The sequence below is a fragment of the Trematosphaeria pertusa genome, assembly GCF_010094035.1.
Source record: "Trematosphaeria pertusa strain CBS 122368 unplaced genomic scaffold BU26scaffold_17, whole genome shotgun sequence".
Lineage (NCBI taxonomy): Eukaryota > Fungi > Ascomycota > Dothideomycetes > Pleosporales > Trematosphaeriaceae > Trematosphaeria > Trematosphaeria pertusa.
This window is the reverse complement of record NW_022987228.1, coordinates 567,721-591,752: the sequence shown is the minus strand read 5'-3', so window position 1 is coordinate 591,752 and position 24,032 is coordinate 567,721. Positions and strand designations below refer to the sequence as shown.

The 24,032-nt window shown below is 53.8% G+C and overlaps 9 protein-coding genes across 9 annotated transcripts; 5 read left to right on the top strand and 4 right to left on the bottom strand.

Annotated features, from left to right (window-relative positions):
- Positions 1-145: 145 nt before the first annotated feature.
- Positions 146-1,108, bottom strand: BU26DRAFT_570111 (uncharacterized protein; the record flags this gene model as incomplete). Its single annotated transcript, XM_033833965.1, has 1 exon — positions 146-1,108. The coding sequence occupies one exon, from the start codon at positions 1,106-1,108 to the stop codon at positions 146-148; it is 963 nt and encodes a 320-aa protein (XP_033678420.1).
- A 330-nt stretch (positions 1,109-1,438) lies between these two features.
- On the bottom strand, positions 1,439-6,994 carry BU26DRAFT_523727 (uncharacterized protein). The gene has a single exon (XM_033830117.1). It carries the CDS (start codon positions 6,733-6,735, stop codon positions 1,597-1,599), a length of 5,139 nt encoding a protein of 1,712 aa, XP_033678419.1. The 5' UTR covers positions 6,736-6,994; the 3' UTR covers positions 1,439-1,596.
- A 180-nt stretch (positions 6,995-7,174) lies between these two features.
- Positions 7,175-12,306, top strand: BU26DRAFT_493344 (hypercellular protein-like protein HypA). The gene is made up of 3 exons (XM_033826148.1): positions 7,175-7,433; positions 7,492-8,573; positions 8,621-12,306. The coding sequence occupies exons 1-3, from the start codon at positions 7,268-7,270 to the stop codon at positions 11,912-11,914; spliced, it is 4,542 nt and encodes a 1,513-aa protein (XP_033678418.1). The 5' UTR covers positions 7,175-7,267; the 3' UTR covers positions 11,915-12,306.
- BU26DRAFT_609465 (uncharacterized protein) lies at positions 12,297-13,739 on the top strand (the record flags this gene model as incomplete). Its single annotated transcript, XM_033835926.1, has 1 exon — positions 12,297-13,739. The coding sequence occupies one exon, from the start codon at positions 12,297-12,299 to the stop codon at positions 13,605-13,607; it is 1,311 nt and encodes a 436-aa protein (XP_033678417.1). The 3' UTR covers positions 13,608-13,739.
- On the bottom strand, positions 13,740-14,139 carry BU26DRAFT_523725 (uncharacterized protein). The gene has a single exon (XM_033830116.1). It carries the CDS (start codon positions 14,098-14,100, stop codon positions 13,846-13,848), a length of 255 nt encoding a protein of 84 aa, XP_033678416.1. The 5' UTR covers positions 14,101-14,139; the 3' UTR covers positions 13,740-13,845.
- Positions 14,140-14,767: 628 nt separating this feature from the next.
- BU26DRAFT_437132 (uncharacterized protein) lies at positions 14,768-16,933 on the top strand (the record flags this gene model as incomplete). The annotated part of the gene is made up of 4 exons (XM_033824217.1): positions 14,768-15,051; positions 15,201-15,349; positions 15,395-15,482; positions 15,535-16,933. The coding sequence occupies 4 exons, from the start codon at positions 14,768-14,770 to the stop codon at positions 16,931-16,933; spliced, it is 1,920 nt and encodes a 639-aa protein (XP_033678415.1).
- A 451-nt stretch (positions 16,934-17,384) lies between these two features.
- BU26DRAFT_117282 (uncharacterized protein) lies at positions 17,385-19,310 on the top strand. Its single transcript, XM_033819468.1, has 5 exons — positions 17,385-17,707; positions 17,876-18,009; positions 18,157-18,539; positions 18,587-19,028; positions 19,098-19,310. The coding sequence occupies exons 1-5, from the start codon at positions 17,634-17,636 to the stop codon at positions 19,109-19,111; spliced, it is 1,047 nt and encodes a 348-aa protein (XP_033678414.1). The 5' UTR covers positions 17,385-17,633; the 3' UTR covers positions 19,112-19,310.
- Positions 19,311-20,479, top strand: BU26DRAFT_117292 (uncharacterized protein). The gene has a single exon (XM_033819469.1). It carries the CDS (start codon positions 19,510-19,512, stop codon positions 20,284-20,286), a length of 777 nt encoding a protein of 258 aa, XP_033678413.1. The 5' UTR covers positions 19,311-19,509; the 3' UTR covers positions 20,287-20,479.
- On the bottom strand, positions 20,406-23,917 carry BU26DRAFT_466027 (uncharacterized protein). The gene is made up of 4 exons (XM_033825212.1): positions 22,642-23,917; positions 22,117-22,577; positions 20,772-22,042; positions 20,406-20,690 (listed from the first exon to the last, which is right to left on the bottom strand). The coding sequence occupies exons 1-4, from the start codon at positions 23,469-23,471 to the stop codon at positions 20,673-20,675; spliced, it is 2,580 nt and encodes an 859-aa protein (XP_033678412.1). The 5' UTR covers positions 23,472-23,917; the 3' UTR covers positions 20,406-20,672.
- Between the last annotated feature and the right edge of the window lie 115 nt (positions 23,918-24,032).

Here is a 24,032-nt window from a genome sequence, read left to right as displayed (position 1 = left end):
GAAACCCTTTCTTGTGCATCATCACCAATCCATGTACCAGTTCGTTAATGATCTCCCATGAACGAAGTCTAACAAACTTCCCCTCTCTACGGACAGTCAGCATCAGCAACAAATAGCAAAATTGGCAAGACACTTACCCGCCGTTCTAGACGCGCTTCACAGCCTTGGTCAATGTGGTCGGCTCTGCTCGGGCGACAACAACCCCGGGAGTCTTCCACACGTGCTTGAGCGAATTAGTCGGTACGGTGACGGGCTCAACTGGGGCAGTCATCACAGGGAATGTGAATGGATTGCGATGTGAGGGACAGTGTGTGTCGACACATTGCGGTAGCTGTGGGTGCGGAGTCTGCGTGGGCTCGGCGGGAAGAGCACTCATCTCGGCTGAAGTGGAGCAACCTTCGACCAGCATGCATTTCGTGCTGTGGAGGTCGGGATCAGTGAAGGTCGGCTCGGCAGGCGGCTTCCCGCGGGTGATCCATGTATGGTCGGGGCCTGCGGGCTCCGAGGAAGTCGGCTCGACAGGCGGCGGCTGCTCGCGTGTGATCCACGAATGGTCAGGACCTGCGGGCTCCGACCTGGTGGGCACAGGCGGTTGGACAGTTCCCGAAGGAGTGAGTGTGAAAGTAGGAGGGGTTGTGGGAAAGGCCGATGGGTTGTGATCGGTCTTCTTGGGGGGAGGGAGCAACGGATTGGTCAAGGTTGTGGTCGTCACTGGATCCTCAGTCTCGATTAAGATGGTACTTGACACCGGAATGTCGGTCTCCTCGGAAGAAGGAAGCAGTGGGTGCGTTAAGATCGAGCTCGTTTCCGGAACGTCTGTCTCCTTGGTTGGGGATAGCAGCGGGTGCGGCAAGAGCGTGATCAACACTGGAACGTTGGTTGATATCACCACCGGGACATCGGTCTCCTCGGGGAGGGGGAGCAACGGATGTGTCAAGATCGAGGTCGCCACTGGGACGTTGGTCTCCTCTGGAGAACCGCTGCTAGGCGTCGAGCAGCCCTCGTACAGCAGACATCCCTTGCTCGTGAGGATATCGCCGGGAGCGGAGTAGGTAGGGTTCGCGGCCGCGACGCCAAGAGTGATGCTAATGAGGACGAGGAGCTTCATTGTAGTGCTAATATCGTTGAAGTTGCCGTAGATAGGAGAGCGGCTGTACTAGTCGGGTGAGTAGAGATCAAAAGGTTTTCGTGGGTTGAGGTGGAGGTTTAGAGATAGAGAAGGTGAGCACGAGGAGCGAAGGTGATTTTCATAAGACCCAGGACTTCCACGGAGACGACGTCATGACGGTTGTTCTGTTTGGGCTGGACCTATTTCACCGAAAGGATCGATGACGGAGGAAGGCGAAGCCTTAAGGGCAACAAGGTATACGGTTGAAATGGACGTAGATGTGAGTGAACGAGTGTCGAGTAACGAGAAATTTCTCGCATTCAACTAAGTGCCCACTTCTCCCATTTCTTAAATGTATCTATGCAAAGCCTATCTATAAAGCGAAGAGCGAAATATGAAGCTAGCCGGTGCCCTGAACAGACGGAACAAGAACCGCTAATAGCATCGCAAGGCCAAAGCCAGGTCTCTCAGCCATGACAATCCTCCTCTTACAACCCCTGAACGAAGCCACCAAGGGCATTCCGATATTGCTGAGAGTACTCTGTAGCGATCTGCTGCTGATACCAACTATGCCTAGCATTGTGATCCCCGACAAGATTATGCGCAAGCTCGTGGCAGTAGGTGAAGAACCAGCTGTCCAATGCCTTGAGCCTACCTTCTCTCGTCCCGTACTCGGTGGAATGCAACGCCACGAACCAGGCCAGGTTGAAAAACAAGCTCCCGCTCATATTGAAGGCTACTGTGTTGGACTTCTTGTCCAAGAAGATGTTAACGGCAGAAGGGTTGACACCGAAGGTGGACGTCAAGCCGAAGATGAGCGGCAGGAAATATGCTAGATCGGCTTGGATGTCTTTGGGCGTTTCGATTTGGTCCTTGCCGAAGTAGATATCGACGTGCCGGCCAGAGTACGGCATGCTGAAGGCTTTGTGGAGATTCTCCCATTGCTCGCCGTTGCAGTATCCGCCTTTGTCGAGTTCCGTTGGATCTTGATGGTGCCTGCTCGAGATAGCCTGCATGTTCGTAGGCCGACACTCTTTGATAGCGTTCTGGATATTGGATTTCGTGGCCTGGATGTCGCGATCAATAGATGGACCATCGGTCCGGGGTGGAGGAGGGGTGTTCTTAAAGCCCAATTTCTTAGCCAAGTTATTGAAGACACCTTTGTCGGTAGAGCGAAGGCCGCTGTCAGCAATCTCCACATCCTCCGGACTCCCGAAAGACCCCGGCATGTTGTGCGGCTTTTCGGGCGTTGTGGGCGTGTTCACCTTCTCTTCTGCATGAACAGTAGCCGATTTCGCCTGCTCGGCAGCTCGCTGTTGCTCTTCGTATTCCTGCTCCAGCTCCTGCTGCTTGGCGACTCGGGCCTCGTACTCTCTTTTGCGAAGGATACGCTCGACATTGATGCCTTTTTCCTGTAGCCGGCGGAGAGACTCCGTTAGGATTCGTTCCAGTGCAATTGCGTCGTTTTGCTTTGGCCGCTGAATCAAAAGGCGAACGAGCTCGCTGCTGACTTCATAAACATCGTACCGCGGCGCAATGTACAGGACTGTGCCTGTGCCACGGACACGCGTCACGGCCGCTGTCCGTTTCGAAGAGGTAGCTACGCCACGATCGGCGAGTGAATAGCGGATCGATATGTCAGAAACACATTGTACTGACAAATTTGAGCTGAGCCACTTCGTATCGTGTCGTATACTTTTTGATGAAGCGTCGCGTTCGTACTCATGGAGAAAAATGCGCGTACGTTCTAGGATGTCCTTTCGCAGCTGCTGGGCTGGGGTCTGATCGCGTGTTACCGTGCCAATGCGCTGATCCTTTTTGACGAGCTCAGAAATTTTTTTCACGCCAAAGCGCGCGTAGAATTCCTCAAGTGGCTCTTCTTGCGGTGCTGAGATGATATAGTCCCGGAACTTCAGCAAGTGGCTGACGTCGTCGATGATGACTACTTCGTTCGGCCGACTCAATGACCACTCGCGATGTACTCCTGGCTCTTCAAAATCATCCAAAGAATCCTCCTCTACTGGTACAAGCTTCTTGAGCTCTTCCTTGACGTCCCTGTAACCAAGGAGAACCCTCGAAGCCACAAATGATTTGGCCAGCTCTTTGTCCTTCCATAGATTGCCAGCATGTTCGGCCAGTTTGCGGAGGAGCTCAAGATATCGCTCTTGTCCAATGGTGTTGAGAAATCGGGCGGGATTCTTGCACAAAAGCGTGGCTAAATCATGGCTGCTGGGTTCGTGTTTCGCACCCACCTTAAGCAGGAATGCAGTGGCTTCTGCGCCATATTGAACGTAGTCCAGGATGCCTCGCCACTCCTGGTCTCGGCCAACGAAGACCGTCTCAGGCGGGTCATAGTGATGAACGCGCATCTCAGTTCTGCCGGCTTGATGTCTCGTACGGTCTTCGAATCCGCTGGAGCCAGCGTCGATATAATACTTCCGGAATATCGGGACAATGTTCGCCGCGGAGATGCTGCTCAGCAAGGCCCGATGTTGATCTAGCTCAGCAGAACGGCTAGCCAAATAGCTGAACTGCATTTCAGCATCTAATTTAGATTTTGGTGGTGACTTGAGTAGTCGTTGTATGGAGTCCTTGATGTCCGGGTCTCGCTGAACCCCAAACTTATCTGCGTGCGGACGCAGATCTGTTCTCAAAATCGCATAGCCAAGGCACGCAGCCAGTTCGTTGGTGTAGCATTGAAAGGGCCCTACAAGCGCGGGGAATGGCGCTTGTTCCGTAGGTAAAATGGGAGTTGTGAGACCGGAGATCTGCTTCGATTCGGCTCCATAACCGTTCTTGTAGTAGTTCTGCAGGAAGTACTCCATTACCAGAGTGTAAAGTTGCCTGTCATTCGACTGCCCTGCACGATGAAGAATGTTCGCGAGCGTAATGGAATCCGGCCATTGTCTCAAGCCCAGACGTAAGAGTAACGCCCCTTCGCGAACATTTGGTTTAAACTCAAATGGAAGCTTGACCTGGGTGAGGCCCATAGAGAGTATAGCCTGATCCGGAGCGTACAGATCTGAAGCTTTGGACAACTGACTATGTCTCACGGCTGCGCCTTCTCCTGGTAGAAAGGGCGTCTGCCGCAGACGATCGAGATCTTTCTTGGGCATCTCATCCATGACAGAAGCGAAGTACCTGATGAGGTCGACATGATTCCACGGAGCCTTCTTCTCTAAGTTCGAATTTTGGTCCTGAATCCTCATGCGGTCGAATACCATAGGAAGATCGACTGTTTTGCGAACGCCAAGTGCAGTCAAAAACTTCTCCTTCGACCCCGGAAATTGCTTGACGGTGGGTAAATCTTCGAAGAGCTTGACGGTGGGAAAGTACGACTCTTCAGGCCGGCGCATTCCTGCCTTCGTTGGCATTATAGGGTGGGGCGTTAGAATGTTCACGACTGCTTCTTTTGAAACGCCGTCAAGCTGATCCCAACATTTTGCTGTTAAGCTAAGTACTTGAGACCCGAGTTTTTCTGAACTCGTAAATTCTTGGAGTTGAGGCACTGTCGTCATGAACCTCAGCCATCGCACCATGGAGAGCTCTACCCAGCCGAACATCTGGAGTTGCTTTGGGGGAATCGGTTTCGAGAATCGGAACGGAATCGTGTCCGGAGGCACCGGCAGCGTTGGGGTTATTCTCGATGCGTTGATATAGGTTCCAATGTCGCCGAGTGCGAGAATCCTTCCAGAGCTCTCCTCTGCCTTTATGTCGATGTTCGCAACGGTAATTTCGAAAAGACTGCGAACGCCGGGGGCGTCAATCTCATTGCCTTCCAACTTGGCCCCACACCACTTCAGAAACTCCGAGAGCTCATCTTCGCTTAGGGCCCGCGTCTCGAGGCCATGACGAATATCGGCCATCGTCAGCTCGGAAATGAAGCCTCGGTTGTGCAGATTGAGCATGAACGTGACGGCCTTAGTCGCGAGCTCCTGCGGGACCATTGCCACCTCTCCAAGGAAGCTAAGCGTCTCAGCCGGCATTCGTACGTATTTGCTGGCCATGACGCCCTTCGATGATAGGATGTCAATAGAGCGCTCTTTCGAGCAATTCCAGAAGGCTTCTTCAATCTTCTCTCCTAGCAAAGTCGAAGGATGCGACGCATTTGCAGTGTATTGCTGGAAAATATAGGCGGCTCTCTGTATCAAGTTCTCCATGGAGTCCTTGCCAACTCTAGCCTGAATTTCAGCCATATCGGAAACGTAGGATATACGACACGCCAAGCCCGCAACCCGAAGAAGTTCGATGTTCCACGTGGATATAAATCGAGCGTTCATATCTACATTCTCGCGCTCTACGGTCGGGATGAGCGAGGGCGCAGAGACGTGAGCGAGAAACCCAGTAGTCTGCGCAGTAGGGAATCCGATGAAAATCCTACCGGCTTTTGTGGGCAGGACCTCGGAAAAAATCTTCGAAGCCAGCTCCGCGGTATTTCCAGAGCCTGTAGACAGGGACGTGGATGGGTCATGAAAGGGAGACGTCAGGAGTGCGATTCGGGTCTTGCGAGGTGGAGCCTTCTTCGTCGCGCGCTCGATTTCGGCTGCAAAGCTTCGCGACACGCGGGTGTCGACCTCGACTGTGCAGGCCTGTAAGAAAATGACCCCTTTGGAATCGCCAGAGATGTCATCTGTGCTTGAAATGCTCTTTTCAGGGATAGGGACAGGCTTGGGTGCCTTCACCGGCGTCTGTGTAGAAGAGGAGAATTTGGAGAAGAAACTCTTCAGCGTCGTCCCTGCATTTCTGACTTCAGCCTGTACTAGCTCCGCAGCTCGTTTCGGGGGGTTCTGGGCAGTAGCGATGACGTTGCACCATTCCGCATCTATTTGGGAGTGCTGACGGGTAACTTGTGCTACACGCATAAGTCCTCCTTCGGTGTCTGTTTTCAGGCCTTGCGGAACTCGGATATCCATTGCTGGGGATGTCTTCTTGTTGAAGGAAGCAACCTTGAAATCATCAAGGTGGAGCTCGATCGATTGAAGCCCAACGAAGGTGAGACTGGTGGCGAGGAATTGACAAAGGGTTGAAAGACTCGGTATCTTCGATGGATTGTACGATGGAGACGCCGGGTTAGCTTGTCGGTAATCGAGTGAGAAAGTAGTATTCGAGCTGCGATGCTCCGGTGGTACGCCTGCGACCTTCGTTGATAGCGTATTGCCTTTCCAGTAGAAAGCCATGGTCCTATCACCAGAAACAACGAAAGGCTCATCGCAGTCAGCGAACACGCTATAAAACCCCACACCGAATGCTCCGATCTTCGTCTCGTCGGGATTCCCGTCAGCGATGCTCTTTAGGCGGCTCCAGTCGGCGGCTGTGAATGGCTGCCCATTGTTTGTTACCACTAGTCGCTTTAGAGTATGATGCTGGATGATATGCTTGAGAAGGATCGACTTGTCCGAACCGAGTGGCGATGGTGTGTCGAGAGACGGATCCGTCTCATATTTGATAACGACAGCATTCGCCCCGGCGTCCGAGGCATTCTGAATGAGCTCTCTTAATGTCGTATGTTCGCTTGAGTATCGAGCCAGCACCTTATCTATCAAGGCCCTGGTATTGACCGTGACCTCGCTGTCTAGGCCTTCGGCTAGAGTCTGGTTGCGCAGTCGCGCGAAGTCGACAGCGGCCATATTAGGCGCGGGGATGTCCAACCGTGTCCCACGGAAGAAGAGAAAGAGAGAGGTATTATATAGAGTCGAGGGTTGGGTGAATATGCATAGGAATGGAAACTGACTGTGGCCAAGGCTGAACGAGCTGACGTGCGGCTTGCAGCCTTGTGGCGAACTAGGGAAAGAATCCGAACGTTGAAGAAGGGATGCCGATGTAACTCCGTCTATTTCACTCACGCTATGCAAAAGACAGTAACGAGGAAGGTAGGCAGTCTCGAAAGGTCGCAGCTGAGGTTGGATCCTTGAAGGGTGAGTGCGCGTTTAGCATGAGGTCAGCGCGATCCCAGTTCCTGCAGGGGCTTGTGGCGTTTCGACTAGCGACAGAAGCAGACTAGCGCGCCAAGCGCCACAGCCATGTCACCCAAATCCGCAGCATCGCTGCCGTCTTTCACAGCTCAATATTCGACACATCATGCATCCACCCGCTCCAGCCTCACGTCTACGGTAGAGCTTAAACGCGCGACCGGCTTGGTCTTCCTGTCCCGATGTGGCGATGGCAGTCGACCCTCTCTCCCCGATTGCGCCTGCGCGCATTCGGGCACTTCTTCTCCCAACCGGCCGCATCAAGCGCTCGCGATTCCTAGCCTTCGTTGATCTCTTACAGCCGCATTGCACGGTTCGTCTTGGAGATGTCAGCCCGGATCCTCGGCCAGACAGGAGTATGGGCCCACGTGGAACCTATCAGCGAACGCATTAACTGATCTTGGCATTGCGCAGATATGTTCTCTCCCCTAGCATTTCCTAGTGGCACCCTCCTATATGACCTATCAACATCTTTACCACCACCCTCCCATCTGTCGCTGTCCCCTTTCGAGCAGTTTCGGGAACCGCTCCTGGTCATCGGCATAGGAGATGCCGCCGAGTATTCATGGCTTGGTCAGTCACGTGCCGAGGAAGGCTCCCTGACTGAAACGGCCGGAAAAGCTAGCCCAACAGAAGAGAATGCAGAAGACATACAGTCGGCTATAGAGGACTTGCGCGAGCAGTTTCCTCGAGCTTATCTTCATAGCTTCATGATGTTTGACTCTGCCTCCCAGGTTCGGCATCCTCGACTGCCTCAAGAGACGCTGCTGGTGCCGCCACAGGCGCAGCTTAAGACAACGACAATGAAGACATTCATGTGTGATCTTACGTCAACTCTCCTGGCGGAAATGACCACACTGGCGAAATCTATCCAGGCTTTGCCTACAGTCCCTTCGCCCTCATCCCAAAACGGTACAGGTAACGCGCCAAATTGGGCTAGCGCAGATTCGTTGGGACCGCAGTTCTCGCGCCGCAATTCCCAAGTTCCCACAGCCAGTAGACCGGACTCCCCCGTCTCGAACGCCCAGAAAGATCTCCACCGTATGTCCATGCCGGTGCTACCCTCCGCTTCGGGAGGGCCATTAGTATCCGACGAACCTAGGGCATCGTCACCCACAACACAAGGTGCCCGCACTCCTCCGACTACATTCGACGAGATATCTGGGATCAATGCCGCAAATACTTTGCATCGAACGAATAGCACGTCATCGAAACCTAACGGATCAGGGAGAGATCCAAGTGCTGATCGAGTTTCCATTCATGGATTTGGGTCTGGCGGCGTTGGTGAACGTGCGCGCAACAAAGGTCAGGGGCGCATAAGCATCGTCATCGGAACATTGTATCTATCCGCCGGCCAATGGAACGAGGCACTAAGGGAGCTCACAGAAGGCGCGACGCGGGCTAGAGCATTCAGTGATCACCTATGGCACGCGAAGGCTTTGGAGAACATCATGGTGTGCTTGCTCCTCTTTGCGTGGTCGGGTATGGACTTCCAGGTCAGTAGAGCGCCAATCCCCAGCTCAACAAGAGTAACATCCTTTAGATCCCGCGTATATGCTATCCAATATCGGACAAGTCGTCTGGGACCAAATCTCCTCAACATACACCATCGAACAGTGTCGCCGATGTCACCGCTCCGACCCCTCCCAAAGCCGCCAGTCACGAGGTCGCTCTTGAGACCCTGAACTCTCTTCTTCCCGACCTGGTAAACATAATTTTGAATGTTTACACCCGTGCATCGAATTTCTCTGGCGAGGCACTGCCTCCACTAGCATTCTCAGAATGTGTCATACGGTTTTCCAAGTTGCTGGCTGCTATGAATCTTTCTGCTGGCTTCTTAGACGAGGATGCTTTGCAGCACCTCGTCCAAAATACTCCGTTTCGACAAAAGCCGAGATTATCGGTCCCGAGACTCAGCGTCAATCCAACCAGGAACGATATCGCCACCATGCTCTTTCGAGCTTTACCCGGATCGCCGGATGCCTCTGGCATGAGCCCTACGGACCGTGTTGTTGTGCTTGCAGGCGTGGCGTCTGTGTTATCGACCTTAGAATTGCAGAGAAAGAAAGCCATCGTAATGAAAGAGTTTATTACTTCGCTCATTCCAGGACTGGTCCAGGCACGCAAAGTGGGCGCGGCAGAAATGGGAGTTCATCCGGCTGCAGGTCTCGCGGCTCTGAACATGGCAAGCGGCAGCACTTCGGGTGCCGGCGCCTTAAACCTCGGAGAAGGGGAGGCTGAAGACGGCATCGACGAGTTTCTGGTACTCATTGGTCGTATTTACGGGATACCCGACTCAAGAGGGACCTTCCTAGGCTCGCGCTTGTTAGCTTCAACGAATGGCGAAGACGCTCCTGCGGCTCCCAATCCAAGCCAGGCTGTAGTCGAAGACATCCTCCGGATCGCATCTCTCAGGTCATTTGGCAGCCTGAGTCTCAAACTAGATGTACTACGAATGTGCATCAGCTTCTGCGAGGCCTTACCGGATTTCAACGGCGTGCTTCACTTTACCGCTTTGCTGTTGCGGGTGGCTGGACCTGGTACAGCGCCAAAGCCGAACAGTACCGACGTATTCGTGTCTCTTCCACGTGAAGAACAGGTCCGATTGTTTGCGAACATTTCCCGGACGGTTGCTGCGGCCCACAAGCTCGGTCTCCAACAAGTAGAAACTGAGTATTGGGATGATTTCTTAGTCCGCGGGCTCTTCATAATGGAGGAACCGGCTCCCTTACGTCTAACCCATCATCGTCCAGCTGAACTGAAGTCGACGTCAACCAAAGACGGGCCCTTCATCCACAACCCATGGAACAAGCAGTCCCAATCTGGTGCAGTGGAAACCATACTGGTTGCTAATGAGGAGTATCGATTTGTCATAGCTCTCCAAAATCCGTATGACTTCGAACTGGAGGTCGACTCTCTTCGGATAGCAGCAGAAGGGATCGAATTCGTGGCGCATGAAGAGTTATTCATTCTCGGGCCTTACAGGACGCAGAAGTTCCCTATCACAGGAATTGCACGTTCGGCGGGGACTCTGAATATTATTGGCTGCTATATTAAGGTAACGGGCTGCAAGGAGCGACTATTCCCTATCTTCCCGGACCCCTGGAAGCAAGAACGGGAACTCAAGATGAAAAGAATCGGATTAAAAGCATGCCTTGGAGCACCTATTTCGCGACCTACCTCAGCTGTTACAGCGGCGACCGACCTGAAAGCGGCTGCACCAAATCCCGAAACCCTGACGTTTAGTGTGATACCAGACCAGCCAGTGATCGTCGTCACAGGCGTGTCCCTACCGCAGGCAGCGCTTATGGTTCTCGAAGGAGAACGGAAACGATTCATGATTACTGTGAAGAACGCGTCACAGATCACAGCCGTCGATTTCATTCATATCTCCTTCCTGGATTCTGCGACGGCGGCCTTACAGGCTTCTACATCAAATCGAGATCTTTCGGCTGCTGATCTCCACGAGCTTGAAGTTCAACTCGCACACTTCCCTTCCCTTCGATGGTGCAGGCAACAGGAAGAAGCTTCCATTCGGATACCGCCCGGCGAAGTGGCAAGCTTCGAAATCGAAGTCATCGGTCGCACTCGTCTCACAGACGCCGTCATCCAGATAGACTACGCCAATCTCGGAAAGAGGCGATCAGAAATAACAGATCGATTCTTCACTCGGCAGGTTTCTGTCCCTATATCCATCACAGTTAACGCAAGCGTTCAACTACAAAGACCCGACATAGTACCCTTGTCAGGGGACCTCACCTGGTCAAATCAGCAGAACCGCACCAAGGCTGCCCCCATCTTCGACCCTACATCCCTTATATCCTCCGTTTTACTCGGAAAGGATGATACTCACTTCAACACATTTCTACAGCATACGCAAATCCATGGACATGGGAACGAGTACTGCATGCTCCTCCTGGATCTCCGGAACTCTTGGCCTAACCCTCTCTCAATCTCACTCCAGATTCGAACGCTTCCCGTCGACGACGAGAACCCGCAAGTCTCATGGAGCAAAGCGTACACTGTGAACGAAATCATTCAACCAGGCCACATCAACCGCGTTGTCATAATCTTGCCGAAGATCTACCTCGAAGATCCCTACGCTCCGGTTCCCTCCCTCAATCCCGCAAACCAGCGTCAGTTCGTCGTCAGCTCTAGTAAGATATCCCCTGAGGCCGAGCGTGCGAGCCGAGAAGCGTTCTGGTACCGCCACGAACTTCTAAAGCTCATTCGTGGAACGTGGCACGAAGGGGGAAACGGCCGGCACGGTGATCTCGAGCTTCGCACCATTCGCTTCTCTCCCCGGATGGTTGAAGCAATTAAATCGGAAGATCTCATGATCGAGAATGACATCATCCTCGACGAACCAGGGCAAGAGGGCCGGGTCATCGTGCGACAGCTCGGTCGTACCAAATTCAACGTGCCCGTTGACGAGTTTCTCACACTCAAAACTCGCATATACAACCGAAGTCCTAATCCCATTTCCCCACTTCTCAGACTCCAGCCGCATCTCGCTGGTCTCTCACACAACATCGCGCTCGATTTGGACAAGCGTTTCTCATGGAACGGGGTTTTACAACGGGAACTGCCTGTCATCCACCCAGGTCAAGCTGTGGAGTCCGAGCTTGGAATAGTTGCGCTCTCCAGCGGCGTCCTCGAAGTAGGCGCAACGGTAGATGAAATTGAGCTGCCAAAACCGGAGATCGAGCAAGGAAACAGGGTCAGGAGCGGCACACAGACTTTGCTGCAAGCCGAGATTCTGGGAGAGCCTCAATTGCGCTCATGGCATTCGAAAGAGCCGTGCACAATTGTGGCGAGAAGGAGAGAGGACGGATGAAGGAGGTGAGACTTTTGATTTGAGAGATACCTAAGAAATTGAATGGATTGGTCTGTATCTATCTATCTTCCACGCGACTCACCCTAAGACAAACCCGGCTGTCCTCTAGCCGTCAAACGGAACAACAAGTGAAGGTAAGAAGAATCGCTAGCTGATCTCTTACGATTTGCAGGTACTTGGTTCTCTCCTTAATCCACCTCTCTACATAATTCAATCTGCGCTCGTATATCCGGCAGGACTTTGTGCTATCAGAAACAGCAATACCTAGCCAAAAGTTCTTGAGATACCAAAGGCCAGGCTCGCAGGGAAAAGCGTAAAATATTGAAGTACTTCACAGAACATCTCACCACGTTGCACACACAGTGCCATTCCTTCTGGGCACATGGCGAAACTCAGCGATCTGCCCAGCAAAGTGGCAGACGTTCTCTACGATAATCTTGATACATCCTCTCTATTAGCCTTACGATTCGTCAACCGTGCCCTTAAGCAAAAGACAGAGTCCAACTTCTTCAGCCTCTTCTTATCTATAAAGCTCTCCTTCTGTCAGGCCAGCCTAGATGACTTAGACGAGATCTCCCAAGTTGATGGTATCGCAAGGAAAGTCGAGCATATCACCTTTGGAACCGAGACGCTGGACCAGTATCGCCACGCCGTGGACTTCCTGGAAGGACCAGACGTTGAGAAACCCCAAGTTACGTACGATAGCTGGCTCGAAACGGAGATGATCGCTGGTAGCGAGCTCGTGACAGAGCTGCGGGAAATCCTGCTTCGATTTCGGAATCTGAACAGGGTTACATTGGAAGACCGCCCGAGCGGACAGAATGCGCAGGGCTACGAAGATTACCGACCGAGTCTTGCAAGTGTGAAGATCAAACGACTGACCGGCGTTGACCTTCGCTGGAACGGCCCTTATTCCGAGCCTGATGACTCGCCCGATAGTGGTCGCTACACCTTTCCTTTCTCGAGCCGCCAATTCGTATACGCTGTTGTTCTGGCCCTGCTGCGGGACCTCGACATCGCCGGCAAGCGCCTGGCTTTGGACCTCATCGTCGGCGGATATACGCTCTCCAATGGAAAAAGCCACTTCGCCCAGCCGTTCGACCCTAGAAAGGCACTACCGCGGCGCGCTGTCAAAAGGTATTTACGACATTTTGAAATCCGAGATGTCGAGACTGCGAATGTTCCCCTCACGGACTTTCTCAGCAAAATCTCCTTCACTCGGGTAATCTTCAACCGGTGTCCTTTTCGCGGCGATCATCTACTCCACGCATTCCATGGCTTCAAAGCAATCGAAATACGGAACTGCTCCCACCTCGTCGATCTGGGCATCATCATCCACCGAACCCGCAATACTCTTCGCTCACTCACCCTTTCTAGCGTGGAGATGCAAGTCTGGAATGGTGGGCAGATTTACTGGGGCCAGTTCCTGAGGGCTTTATGCGCCGCTCCTGCACTGCGACACCTCGAGTTGACGGATTTGAGAACGGGGGTGCTATCGTGCAGCGGGATACTTCAGGATGGCGTGGAGGCAGATTCCGCATTGTATACGGTTACTTGGGAGGGGAATGAGGGCATCAAGGCGGGAGCGCAGGCGCTGTCGAAGGTTGTGGATCAGTTTGCGAGTCTGACGCATGAAGTGCCGCCGTTGGTGAATCTCATGGAGGCGCATGTGGCCTATCTTGCTGGGAGATGAGCCATGTCTTCCGTCCTTATGGCAAGTAACGCACTGGCATTCCTCTGCCTGAAGTGCATCAATGTGTTTTGCGGAATTTGTGTCTACTGAGTATAACTCTCTGAAGGGTTCCAGGCGGCCTTATAGTGACTCCTTCCGCGTGAACGGAAACTCTATTCCCAGACCATGCGAAGCGGCAAATTCTCAGTGCCTTTACTTTGGATGCCCCAACTCTGGCTTCTCCAACGAAAAAAGCGCCTTAATCTCCGCCAACACCATCTATTTCAGCTGTTTCAGCCTGGCAGGAGGTGCTGCTACTATTGAAGGCTTTGTTTGTCGCTGATGTTTTGGCTCGGCTTTCGAGCACGCAGGAGTCTGACACGAGCCTCGTTCGAACGTAATGCGTGGATGTTGCCATGCATGTCTTTATCCCCAGGCTTAGAAATACGGGTAAGCGGAAGATTGTTCGCAAAGACGCAATGCGGTCAAATAAAGGCCATATAGTTGCAGGCATGCCAATTGGGCCCTTGACGGCCAGGCTGCGGGATCCGGATGCGGTGACGGAAAGAAACAGCGGTGAAAAGTGCTGCAGGGGGACCTCAGGCTGCATTATCGGCCCATTGTATGTCCACGCGGGCCAACACTGGCCGGTGACTGGTGAGAAGCAAAATTGACGCTCGAGCAGAAAATCGAGACGGCGCTAAAACGGTTTCGGGGCGGCCACGTGATCTGAGATGTCCCGTCTTGTCTCAGGTCCTGATGTCTTCATCTCAACATGTGCGCTTTTTGGCCAACCACGACGACCGTATCTGCGTTTCTCGACATTATTCCAGTGAATTCGCTCACATCGACCCCGGCAGCCCTCAAAAGCAAAGATCGCCGGCGATGACGCCAAGATATTCGCAGGATCGGCTCGTGTCGAGGGCGCAAAAGTCTCCCCCACACCTGCGGGCGGCGAACAGCCCTGTACCCACACTTCCTATTGCCGATGCTCGACCTGCATGAGACCCCTCCGCGCTTCTTCACCGATTGAAAGCGTCTCACCTTCTTAAGACAGCCTCTGAGCCTCGCATGGCAGCGCTCCGAGACTCCTTTGCTAATCTCTGCCCCCACTCTACATCCTCTCCGCTATGGCGCCCTCAGAGACTCTGACAGTTCCTACGCAGCGCCATGGAGTCTCCATGCGCACCTCCGCCTCCCCGAACCGCTCGAAACAGTCGTGGCATTCACGCCTGCCTTTCTCCTCCAAGAGTCGCCCTGGACAGAACGAGCATCGCCTCAGTCGCGAGAACACACGCCAGTCAAGGCGATCGACCAGCTCGAAGAGGAACAAATGGTGGAAGACTCGACTGTTCCGTGGCATGGTCAACGATATCAGGAGAAGGGCGCCGTTCTACTGGAGCGACTGGAAAGATGCGTGGGACTATCGCGTGGTGCCTGCTACCGTCTATATGTATTTCGCGAAGTATGTATCAACAATAACAGCACCATACAGCATGCATTACTCCATATGCACATGTGAACCCATACCCGTCCCGTTCGTCGCTCGTCCGTTTGGTCTCCTTGAATGATGAGCACGCCAATGCTCCCGCTTGCATACTAATTTACATTCAGTATCTTGCCAGCCTTGGCTTTCTCCCTCGACATGTTCGCAAAGACCGACCGGAGCTATGGCGTAAATGAGGTACTCTTAGCATCCGTTCTCGGCTCAGTGGTCTTCTCCGTGTTTGCTGCGCAGCCGCTCGTCATTGTGGGCGTTACTGGTATGGATCTGATGTCCTAACACGGGCTACCGCTAATCAGCCTAGGTCCTATTACTGTCTTTAATTACACCGTATACGATATGATAGCATCTCGTGGCACGAACTACTTCGCCTTCATGTGCTGGATTGGCATGTAAGTATCGGAATCGAATGTGTTATGGAGAGCGCGCGCTGACTAATTCTAGATGGTCTCTAATTTTCCACTGGATCCTCGCCATTACGAACTCATGCAACGGCCTGAAATATGTCACTCGTTTCTCCTGCGACATATTCGGTTTCTACGTAGCCTTCATCTATCTGCAGAAGGGAATCCAAGTACTCACTCGCCAATGGGAAGTGAGTGATGCATCCGCATATCTCTCCATCGCGGTGGCTCTCCTGGTCACAGGAATAGCTTACATCTGTGGTATCATCGGACACTCCACACTCTTCCAGCGCCACCTCAGGAAGTTCATCGAAGACTATGGGACCCCGTTGACGATCGTCTTCTTCACCGGCTTCGTTCACATCGGGAAGATGGCCAATATCGAAACGCTGAAGCTTCCTACGTCTCGCGCCTTCTTCCCAACCACTGACCGAGGTTGGTTCATCCATTTCTGGGATATTAGCGTAGGAGATGTGTTCCTCGCCATTCCGTTCGCCATCATACTGACGATCCTATTTTGGTTCGACCACAACGTCTCCTCCCTCATCGCTCAGGGGACCGAGTTTCCACTTCGGAAGCCAGCAGGCTTTCATTGGGACATCTTCCTCCTCGGCCTCACCACTGGTGTCGCGGGTCTCCTAGGTATTCCTTTCCCGAATGGTCTGATTCCCCAGGCACCTTTCCACACCACCTCCCTGTGTGTCACACGGACGGTCTCGGATACGGACGACGAGGCAAACAAGGGGCATACACACCGCATAGTCGATCACGTGGTTGAGCAACGCGTTTCGAACCTCGCTCAAGGACTTCTGACTCTCGGTACTATGTCCGGTCCTCTTCTCATCGTGCTCCACCTGATCCCTCAAGCCGTCCTCGCAGGCCTTTTCTTCGTCATGGGAATTCAGGCCCTAGAAGCAAACGGTATCACGCTCAAGATTTTGTTCCTTGCCAAAGACAAGTACTTGACCTCACGCTCCGATCCTTTAATGCGTATTGAACGCCGAAAAGCCATCTGGGTCTTTATCGCGCTGGAGCTTATCGGATTCGGAGCTACCTTCGCCATCACCCAGACGGTCGCGGCCATTGGGTTCCCAGTTTTCATCCTTCTGTATATCCCTATGAGAACGTGGGGAATGCCGAGATGGTTCACACCCCATGAGCTCGGTATCCTGGACGCGCCAACCGCTAGCCCGTTCACGATGGAGAGCGTTGGCGGTAATCATGGCCAAACACTCGAGGCCGATTTCAGCGGCCCATCGGAGTACGGAAGCGAGGAGGCTATAGACGACAGCGATGAGGCCGAGCGTGGTGAAGCTCGTAGCATGAAGAGCGACGAGATTATCCAGGAGGGAATACGAAATGCAGAGGGCGCAGGTAGACGGAGGAGCAGCATGAGAATCCCAGCGGGTATCGAGCTGGATAATCTGACGAAGGATTGAGGGAATGCGCTAGAGGTATAGAAGGAAGGGCATACGCCGTAGAAGTGTCCCAAAGGATGCATGTAGGGATAGACAAAAGATAGGGACAACGATGCATGGCTCAGATCAGCAGTTCATATGGGCTTCCACCCTGTTCACACAAGTATCACATCGTGATCAGACAGCTTGAAATGCCTCGACCTGCGGAAAACCCACTGGAACCGTGGGTGCTTTGCACAGCCTTCAGTGGCTCATTGCGGCAGAAGTGAGTTTAGGCTCAACAGGCTCTACTTCAACAGTTTTGCTGTTTACACATGCTATACTCTCTGGAGCGCGGCGCGAGAGCGTTGAGAAAATAGTTAGGACCACCATACACAGGACCAAACAATAAGGCAAGTTTATCCCAAATTTGCAACCTTTAAGATGCTTAACTTAGGCACTACGTGAGAGGCATTATTAAGCGAACACGAGGGGGTGAGGGGCTGTGGGCTGAGCCTCGAAACGCCCGTTCCTCGACAAGTCCGATGACTGCAGAGCGTCATCCCCCTTTCATCCTCACCTTCGCTCTCCTCTTCTTTGGTGTCGCGTTCTTTTGTCGCTCCTGATACCTTCATATCCTTTCTAATACCCATTTGCCCTTGTTTTCCGCCGCGTTGCTCTACCCTCTTTCGTAGCCGCACGGACTTCAGCCGCATCCCCTCCTCCGCGCATCCACAGCATCATGACGATCTTTGTGAACTTTACGATGGGCGCGAAGGAGGCTTACTTCTTTAACAGTCCTACGCACTGGGCCTGGTAAGTTTTTCTTGCTTCGCAAGCCATGCTTCTTTGATCGTGCCGTAAGCGCTATCAGGCTGCCAAGACAGCTGAAGCAATTGTGAGCGTCTTGGAGGATTCGGCACTTCTGGATGACGGTCCCACGATTGTAGACGCTAGATTGGATGCGTTGCTGATGTGGTGTAGGCACAATCTTCTGCCGGATGTTGAGGCTCTCTTCACGAAACAACCTCCTCTCAAGGACGTGATTGAGTTCGCGCTGGGGGACAACGGGACGTACTTTGTGAGCTATCGAGATCATGATGGACAGATATTCTGCAGTCAGTCCAAGCTTTCTTCCTTTGATATACGGCCGACAAGCGTCTCCTTGATTGCCCATTGCTCTGCCTCTTCCCCCCATCTTCGGCATCATAGCTTTCCATACCCTGTTTCAAATTAATACATGTATATGCTGATGTACACCTCAGGACACTACAACCTCCCAAATCCCCTCACAGAATACCTCTACCATGGGCACCCCCACGTGATCCGTGATCTCAGTACCCTTTCTATCTCCTTGGGTCCTTATGAGTCCTACTACGCCCACGACAAGACATCTGCCTCGTGGTCCAATCTACCTCCTGCACTCGAAAAGGCTGTTCTCGGGCGCCTCGTGTCCCAGGATGCATGGAAGACTGTGTGGAAAGAGAACGGCCGCGACGCACCAAGCTTCGTCAGTTTGGGCGCCGATGGAAGCTACTTTATGCGGGCGGTTGGCGGAGGTGGGAGCTGGGAGTTGAAGAGCAAAGAGGACGGCATGGTGGGAACGAATAAGTTCCTTAATGACTCAAAAGACTTCACGGGCGTTGCCGTAAGTTTGTTTCATTCTGATATATTGCTTATGCTGATTTCAGCTAGGGGCTCTACCTCTTCGCGCACCATCCAAATTCATATGTCCTGCTTCTCACCTCCGGAAAAGCCTTCTCCAATCTCCCCGAGCACACATGGGCCGACTACAACAAAATGGCTCCGGCGCTACCTCCCCTCGTCCAAACTATGTCACCTATTCCATGCACGCCGCAACCGCGTCAACAAGCGCCAGCTCCTGTACCCCAGCCCCATCCCCAGCTCCAGCCGCAGCAGCGCATTCAAACGGGATGTTGTCCGACGGGAATGGTGGTCGCACCACATAACTGCTGCGTGCAGACGCCGCAAATCGGCTCACCCTTTGGCCTCCCATCTCCATTCATACCGCAAATGCCGACACATTTCCACTCGCAAAATTATGGAGCGACGTACGCGCCTGCTGTGAGCCCCGCGGGCGGATATGGGAATCCACCTGCATACACACCTCCATATGGTACGTCCCAACACACTGCCGATATCGCAACTAGCGATAGCATAAATAACTCGAATAACACGTCGACAGGAAAGCCTTCCTGAAGGATACCAGCTTCTAGGAAATGGTTCATTCGGACTGTTACGGATTTGCGGCGATTGTTTACAGCGTCTTGCTAGGGAATAAAGATACCATTTGACGATTATACGGATCCGGCGCTTTTTTAGATGGACTACTCAATTCAATCATTCCTGGTTGCCAAACGGCGCCGCGAGAGCTAAATTCCGTCCATACCTTTTTTGGTTAGTTCCCGCCAAATCGTCCAAGGTTCCGGTTTGTCTCCATGCGGCACAGCGCTTATCCTTAGAGCGGTGGTTACCAACCTTCTTGCTCGCAGTGGACGTAACCTCAACTTCACTCCTCCACTCTCTCAAATAATCGCCTTCAGCCGCGCACAGAAGAAGTGCCCTCAACTCCAATCTCCCCACCAACGCTTGCTAAAATGGCCCAATCAACCATCCCCACCCTGCACAACCTCGCCCACTCGCAAGCATTCCGCTGCCTCTGGGCTCTCGAGGAGATCAAACTCGCCAACCCCGCTTTCCAATACAAACTCGAAAACTACGCGCGCATCGTAGGCCCGAACCCAGCCCTGATCAAGCATCAGCGATTGGGTAAGTCGCCTATCATGACGCTCGAAACCCCGGACGGCTCGCCGCCCCCCACCATGCGGATCGAGCCCGGCGTGCTCACCGAGGCCCGTCTAATCCTGCAATTCCTCAACTCGGAGTACGGCAACCGCATGTTCGACCCCCAGAGCGAAGCAGACGCGCGCCGCGACGCCTTCTTCCAGGAATTCGCCGTCGCGACGGTCACCGTGAAGGTAGACTTCACCCTGCTGTTCGACATCATCCCGCAGTTTGCGCCGTTCCCCTTCAACTGGCTGCTCGGGCTGCTCACCTCGCCCATCATCAAGTACTGGCTCTCGGACCTGGAGCCCATTTTCCAGCTCCTGGAGGACCACCTCAGCGAGGAGAAGCCGTGGTTTTCGGGCGAGAAGATGGGGCTCGCAGATATGAATATGACGTTTGGCATGGATATGGCGGAGCAGAGGGGGTACTTTAAGCCGGAAAAGTTTCCTAAAGTGAGTGCCTGGATGGCGAGGATCAGGGGGCGGGAGGCGTGGAAGAGGGCGCTGGAGAAGGGGTGTGGCTATGATCTGAAGACTTTTGGAAGGTATGAGAAGGCGGACGGCTCTGGGAGGCCGAAAGTGGATTAGCATTTGAATCCAGCAGATGGCGTTGCTTTCGCTTCGGTCACTCTGGCCCGCCCGAGGACCTTTCACCTTTCAGACTTGTAAAGTGCACTAAGAATGGAGGAAGGGAAGCAGGCAGAGGGTATCAAAACATAATCGCTTTTGTACAGTTTGTAAGATCATTTCCTAAGTCCTGCAGCACTTGAGGTGCAAGTGGAGAAAGAGAAAGAAAAGACGAGTGAATCGCACCATTATCGCTATGGTGCATAAGCTAGCTCGACTACCACCTCCCATGTACTACGCCATATCCCTGGAAGGGGCCAAAAGAGCAAGCCACCGCTGTATCCATACTATGAGCACCGCCCGGCCCAAGCCATCCTCCGCAGGCCGCAAGCAGGAGGTTCAACCCTTTACCAATAATACTTCACCTGATAGAGAGGGTTAGAGCACCTTTCATACCTTTGTTTCACTGGAGAAAGTTACGAAAGGTCAATGAGATCGTGGCATACCTCGGGTTCGGGCGGAGGGTACCCATCGTCAGAGCGCGAATGAGTGCCGGGACCGAAGGAGCCGCGAGCGCGACCGCGGCCTCCGCCACGTCCACGTCCTTGACCACGACTCTCTGTGTGAAATCGACCTCCGCGCGGGCTTTGTCCTGCCGATCGAGGACGTCCGGGGTTTCGGTGGCCACCACGGTCGGAAGCGCTAGTAGAGCTATCCGAGTTATGGTATGCGCCGTTACGGCGAATGCTATCGCCCTTGATTGCGGAGCCGTTTGCGCTTCCTCGACCACCGCGGCCTGCTCCACGACTGTTACTGAGATTCGGCGCGCCAAAGCCGACGAATCCTTGCGGCTGCACTAGTGTACTGCCTTTATGAGCACGATCCGCGGCAGACGACGGCATTGGTGTCTCCTTAATGACAATGGGCACAGGTGCCCCGCCATCTCCTACGGCTTCGTGGTCACTCCAACCAGCAGCCTCGTCCTCCGCCTGCTTCTTAGCTTCCTCTTGGGCAACGGTTAGCTTAGCTGCGTTCTCCTCGTCGCGCTTTTCCTTCATATCCGTAGTTCCCCGAATGGAAGCCTCGCGGACACAGATCGCTAGCATGGCCTGTACAGTGAAGACCGCATCATTGCCCGCATTGTGGAGGTTGAACCCTGCAATATCGAAGTCGTACAGGATCTTGCCTAATGTGGTCGGCTGTTGCTCACGACGCCAGACCCGATACATGGTCGCCGTATCCTGCGCTTCCAGCAGGTTAGGTAGGGTCAACGGATCGAAGCCAGCTCGCTGAAGGTATTTGACGTCTCCGAGAGTATCATGGCCGAGGAAGATCAAATTGCGCTCCTCACCGAGATCCAAGGTATCCATCATGGTGACGAATCCGTTCGCTCCTTCCGGAGTGTGAGCGCAGAACGGTGGCTTGAAGCAAGCACCGACCACGGCCGGAGCATCTGCTAGCCGTAGCCACTCCGATTTGCCGAAATCGAAACGATCAGGGCATCCGACGACGAAGTCGGAGTTCACCAAATGCGCATTGTCCCGGATACGGAAGTGGCGAGCGCGGATTTTTGACCTCCAGTGCTCACCGTCCTTGCCGGGTGCTACGCCAGCCAGGTCACGGGTGTCAAGGGTGGCAATGCCAATCTCGGTGATCTTGTGGTGTGCTCGCTCATAGGACTCCACGTCCACGCAGACGAAGACCACGGAGCGGTCAAAGGGAAAGGGAGCGGGAAGAGCGGTATCAACAGTTGGTGGCAGGCCGGATGCTGTCTGTCCTATGCCACTAAGTCAGCTAAGGTCGGGAAAGCCGCGTCTCCAAGACATGCCCAGGTAATGCGAGGAAGCTTACCATTCTGCATGGTGGGACGAAGGCCGAGGAATCGCTGCGCGCGCTTGAACTGATCAGCGAACACCTTGTTGCGTGCGATCCTCTCCATCTTCTTCTTCTCCTTTTGCTGCTTGCCCTTGTTCTTCTGAAGATCCCACAGCTCTTCCATCATCTGCTTGAAGTCCTCTAGCGTACGGCCATCTAGTGCTGGTGATGCCGGCTCTCCCGCTGCTCGAGAGCCTGCGCCCGGGGCGTTGTCGGTCATCATGTCGTACTCTTCCCTCGAGTGAGAGCGTCCAAGATAGCGGGGCAGACAGCGCGGGTGATCCGGAAAGCGGCTGACAAGGCCTTCCTCACGCTGCTGGTCGGTAATTTTGACCCCGAGTTTCAGTGCTGAATTAATCTCGCTCAGAAGGTCCTCGAACTGGCTGTCGCGAACGAGAATGAGGGGTTTCGTAGCTTCAATGCCCCACACGTAGTAGCTGCGGAACTGTCAGCGAGGAGATGGTCGAGGGTTAGAGCAGGTGAAGGTAAAGGCAGGCTTACAGATCCCACTGTCGAGCCCAGAACTTGCCGCCGTCGAAGAAGGCGGAAGCGATCTCTTGCATCCACTTCTGATTGCAGAACTTGTAGGGATACTTGGAAAGAGCTACTATGGGCGTGAAGTACTGGCGGGCGGGAGCGAGCTCGCCTTTCTTGAGGTCGGTCGGTGCCAATTTGGTAGTAGGAAGGGCGGAAAGCTTGGGCATGGAGCCTAGATTATACGAGCTCGAGGCACCCTGTACCCACACGAACCGGCGGTCTGTGTTCTCTTCGGCGGCAGGGGTGGGTGCGGGTTTTGGGGACGACTCGGTATTGGACGCATGACGGGGAGCCTCTGAGGTAGGCTGTTTGCTGGGTGGAGGCTGCGATGGCGGACCGCCATTTGGCATGAGGGATACACCGCCGCCCTTCTCATCGTCACTGACTGGATCCAGCTCGGGCGAGGCGGGCCTATCAGGAAGCGCGTCTAAATCAGGCTGTACGAGCTTGCGAAGCCGTTCGAGGCGGGCGGCTGAAGCCATTGTGGGCAATACGGACGGGCGATTGCAGTTCGCCAAAAGAGGAAAGAAATGTAGTCGAGCTTTCGCGGGTGTGAAGTTAGAAGGCGGTTTCGCGATTCGATGAGGCAGGCGCGTTTGTCTCAGAGTTGGCGGAGACGGCAACCGCGCTGGTGAGCAAACACCGAGGCAGTGAAAGAGGCAGCGTCGGCGTCGATGCCCGGATGAACGACGGCCGAGGTAGTGTAACCGGCGGAAGTTTACACGTATATGCGAGAAGATTGGTCGGAAAGGTCGCGAACGGCTGGGGGTTTCGAAGCCTAGTGGTAGCGACATGGAGATTAACCAAGCTCTTCCACCTCCTCCACCTCTTGATACACTTGCTAGACAAGTAATGAAAAGCAGCTTACAAGACTTTGAATCAGCTGTTTACAGAGACGCACATTGCGCTTTAGGCTCGGTTCACTCTCGTCTAGTCGTCCCTGAAGCTACAAACTCGACGTCTGCATCACCACACCAAAAAACATCCGCCACAGGGTCTTTGGTACTGAGGCGGGGAACGAGGGCACGCCCCTGCACTGCATCAACGTTCGCTTGTCTCAAGGCGGGACCCACCAGCCAGGATAGCAGGTATAGGCATCGGAGGTGGAGTGGAGTGGGGTGCCAAGTGCAGCCCTGCGAAGGACGCCGTTTGTCCGCATCCACGGGAACACCGCGTGGGCATTACGGGTTGACGCCAATCAGGCCGTATAATCCGCATGCAGACCAATCCGTGGTGAAACCCTCCACAACCTGGCTGTTCCGTCAGACGTGCGAAGCCGTCGTGGTGACGTCCCTGCCGCTGCCAAGCCTTTTGCTGCGTCCAAAAGCGGCCTAGCGCTCGAAGCGTGCCTGAAC

What these genes read in the sequence shown, in the direction of transcription:
- BU26DRAFT_466027 (XM_033825212.1), bottom strand. Translation starts at nt 23,471, where the DNA reads ATGTCGCTACCACTAGGCTTCGAAACCCCCAGCCGTTCGCGACCTTTC. An exon ending in TGGGCTCGACAGTGGGATCT is followed by an intron (nt 22,578 to 22,641) that starts GTAAGCCTGCCT and finishes ACAGTTCCGCAG; the next exon opens with CTACTACGTGTGGGGCATTG. An exon ending in TCGTCCCACCATGCAGAATG is followed by an intron (nt 22,043 to 22,116) that starts GTAAGCTTCCTC and finishes TTAGTGGCATAG; the next exon opens with GACAGACAGCATCCGGCCTG.
- BU26DRAFT_117292 (XM_033819469.1), top strand. Translation starts at nt 19,510, where the DNA reads ATGGCCCAATCAACCATCCCCACCCTGCACAACCTCGCCCACTCGCAA.
- BU26DRAFT_117282 (XM_033819468.1), top strand. Translation starts at nt 17,634, where the DNA reads ATGACGATCTTTGTGAACTTTACGATGGGCGCGAAGGAGGCTTACTTC. An exon ending in AGTCCTACGCACTGGGCCTG is followed by an intron (nt 17,708 to 17,875) that starts GTAAGTTTTTCT and finishes GATGTGGTGTAG; the next exon opens with GCACAATCTTCTGCCGGATG. An exon ending in AAGACTTCACGGGCGTTGCC is followed by an intron (nt 18,540 to 18,586) that starts GTAAGTTTGTTT and finishes GATTTCAGCTAG; the next exon opens with GGGCTCTACCTCTTCGCGCA.
- BU26DRAFT_493344 (XM_033826148.1), top strand. Translation starts at nt 7,268, where the DNA reads ATGGCAGTCGACCCTCTCTCCCCGATTGCGCCTGCGCGCATTCGGGCA. An exon ending in GGATCCTCGGCCAGACAGGA is followed by an intron (nt 7,434 to 7,491) that starts GTATGGGCCCAC and finishes GGCATTGCGCAG; the next exon opens with ATATGTTCTCTCCCCTAGCA. An exon ending in GGTCGGGTATGGACTTCCAG is followed by an intron (nt 8,574 to 8,620) that starts GTCAGTAGAGCG and finishes AACATCCTTTAG; the next exon opens with ATCCCGCGTATATGCTATCC.
- BU26DRAFT_523727 (XM_033830117.1), bottom strand. Translation starts at nt 6,735, where the DNA reads ATGGCCGCTGTCGACTTCGCGCGACTGCGCAACCAGACTCTAGCCGAA.
- BU26DRAFT_523725 (XM_033830116.1), bottom strand. Translation starts at nt 14,100, where the DNA reads ATGCCTGCAACTATATGGCCTTTATTTGACCGCATTGCGTCTTTGCGA.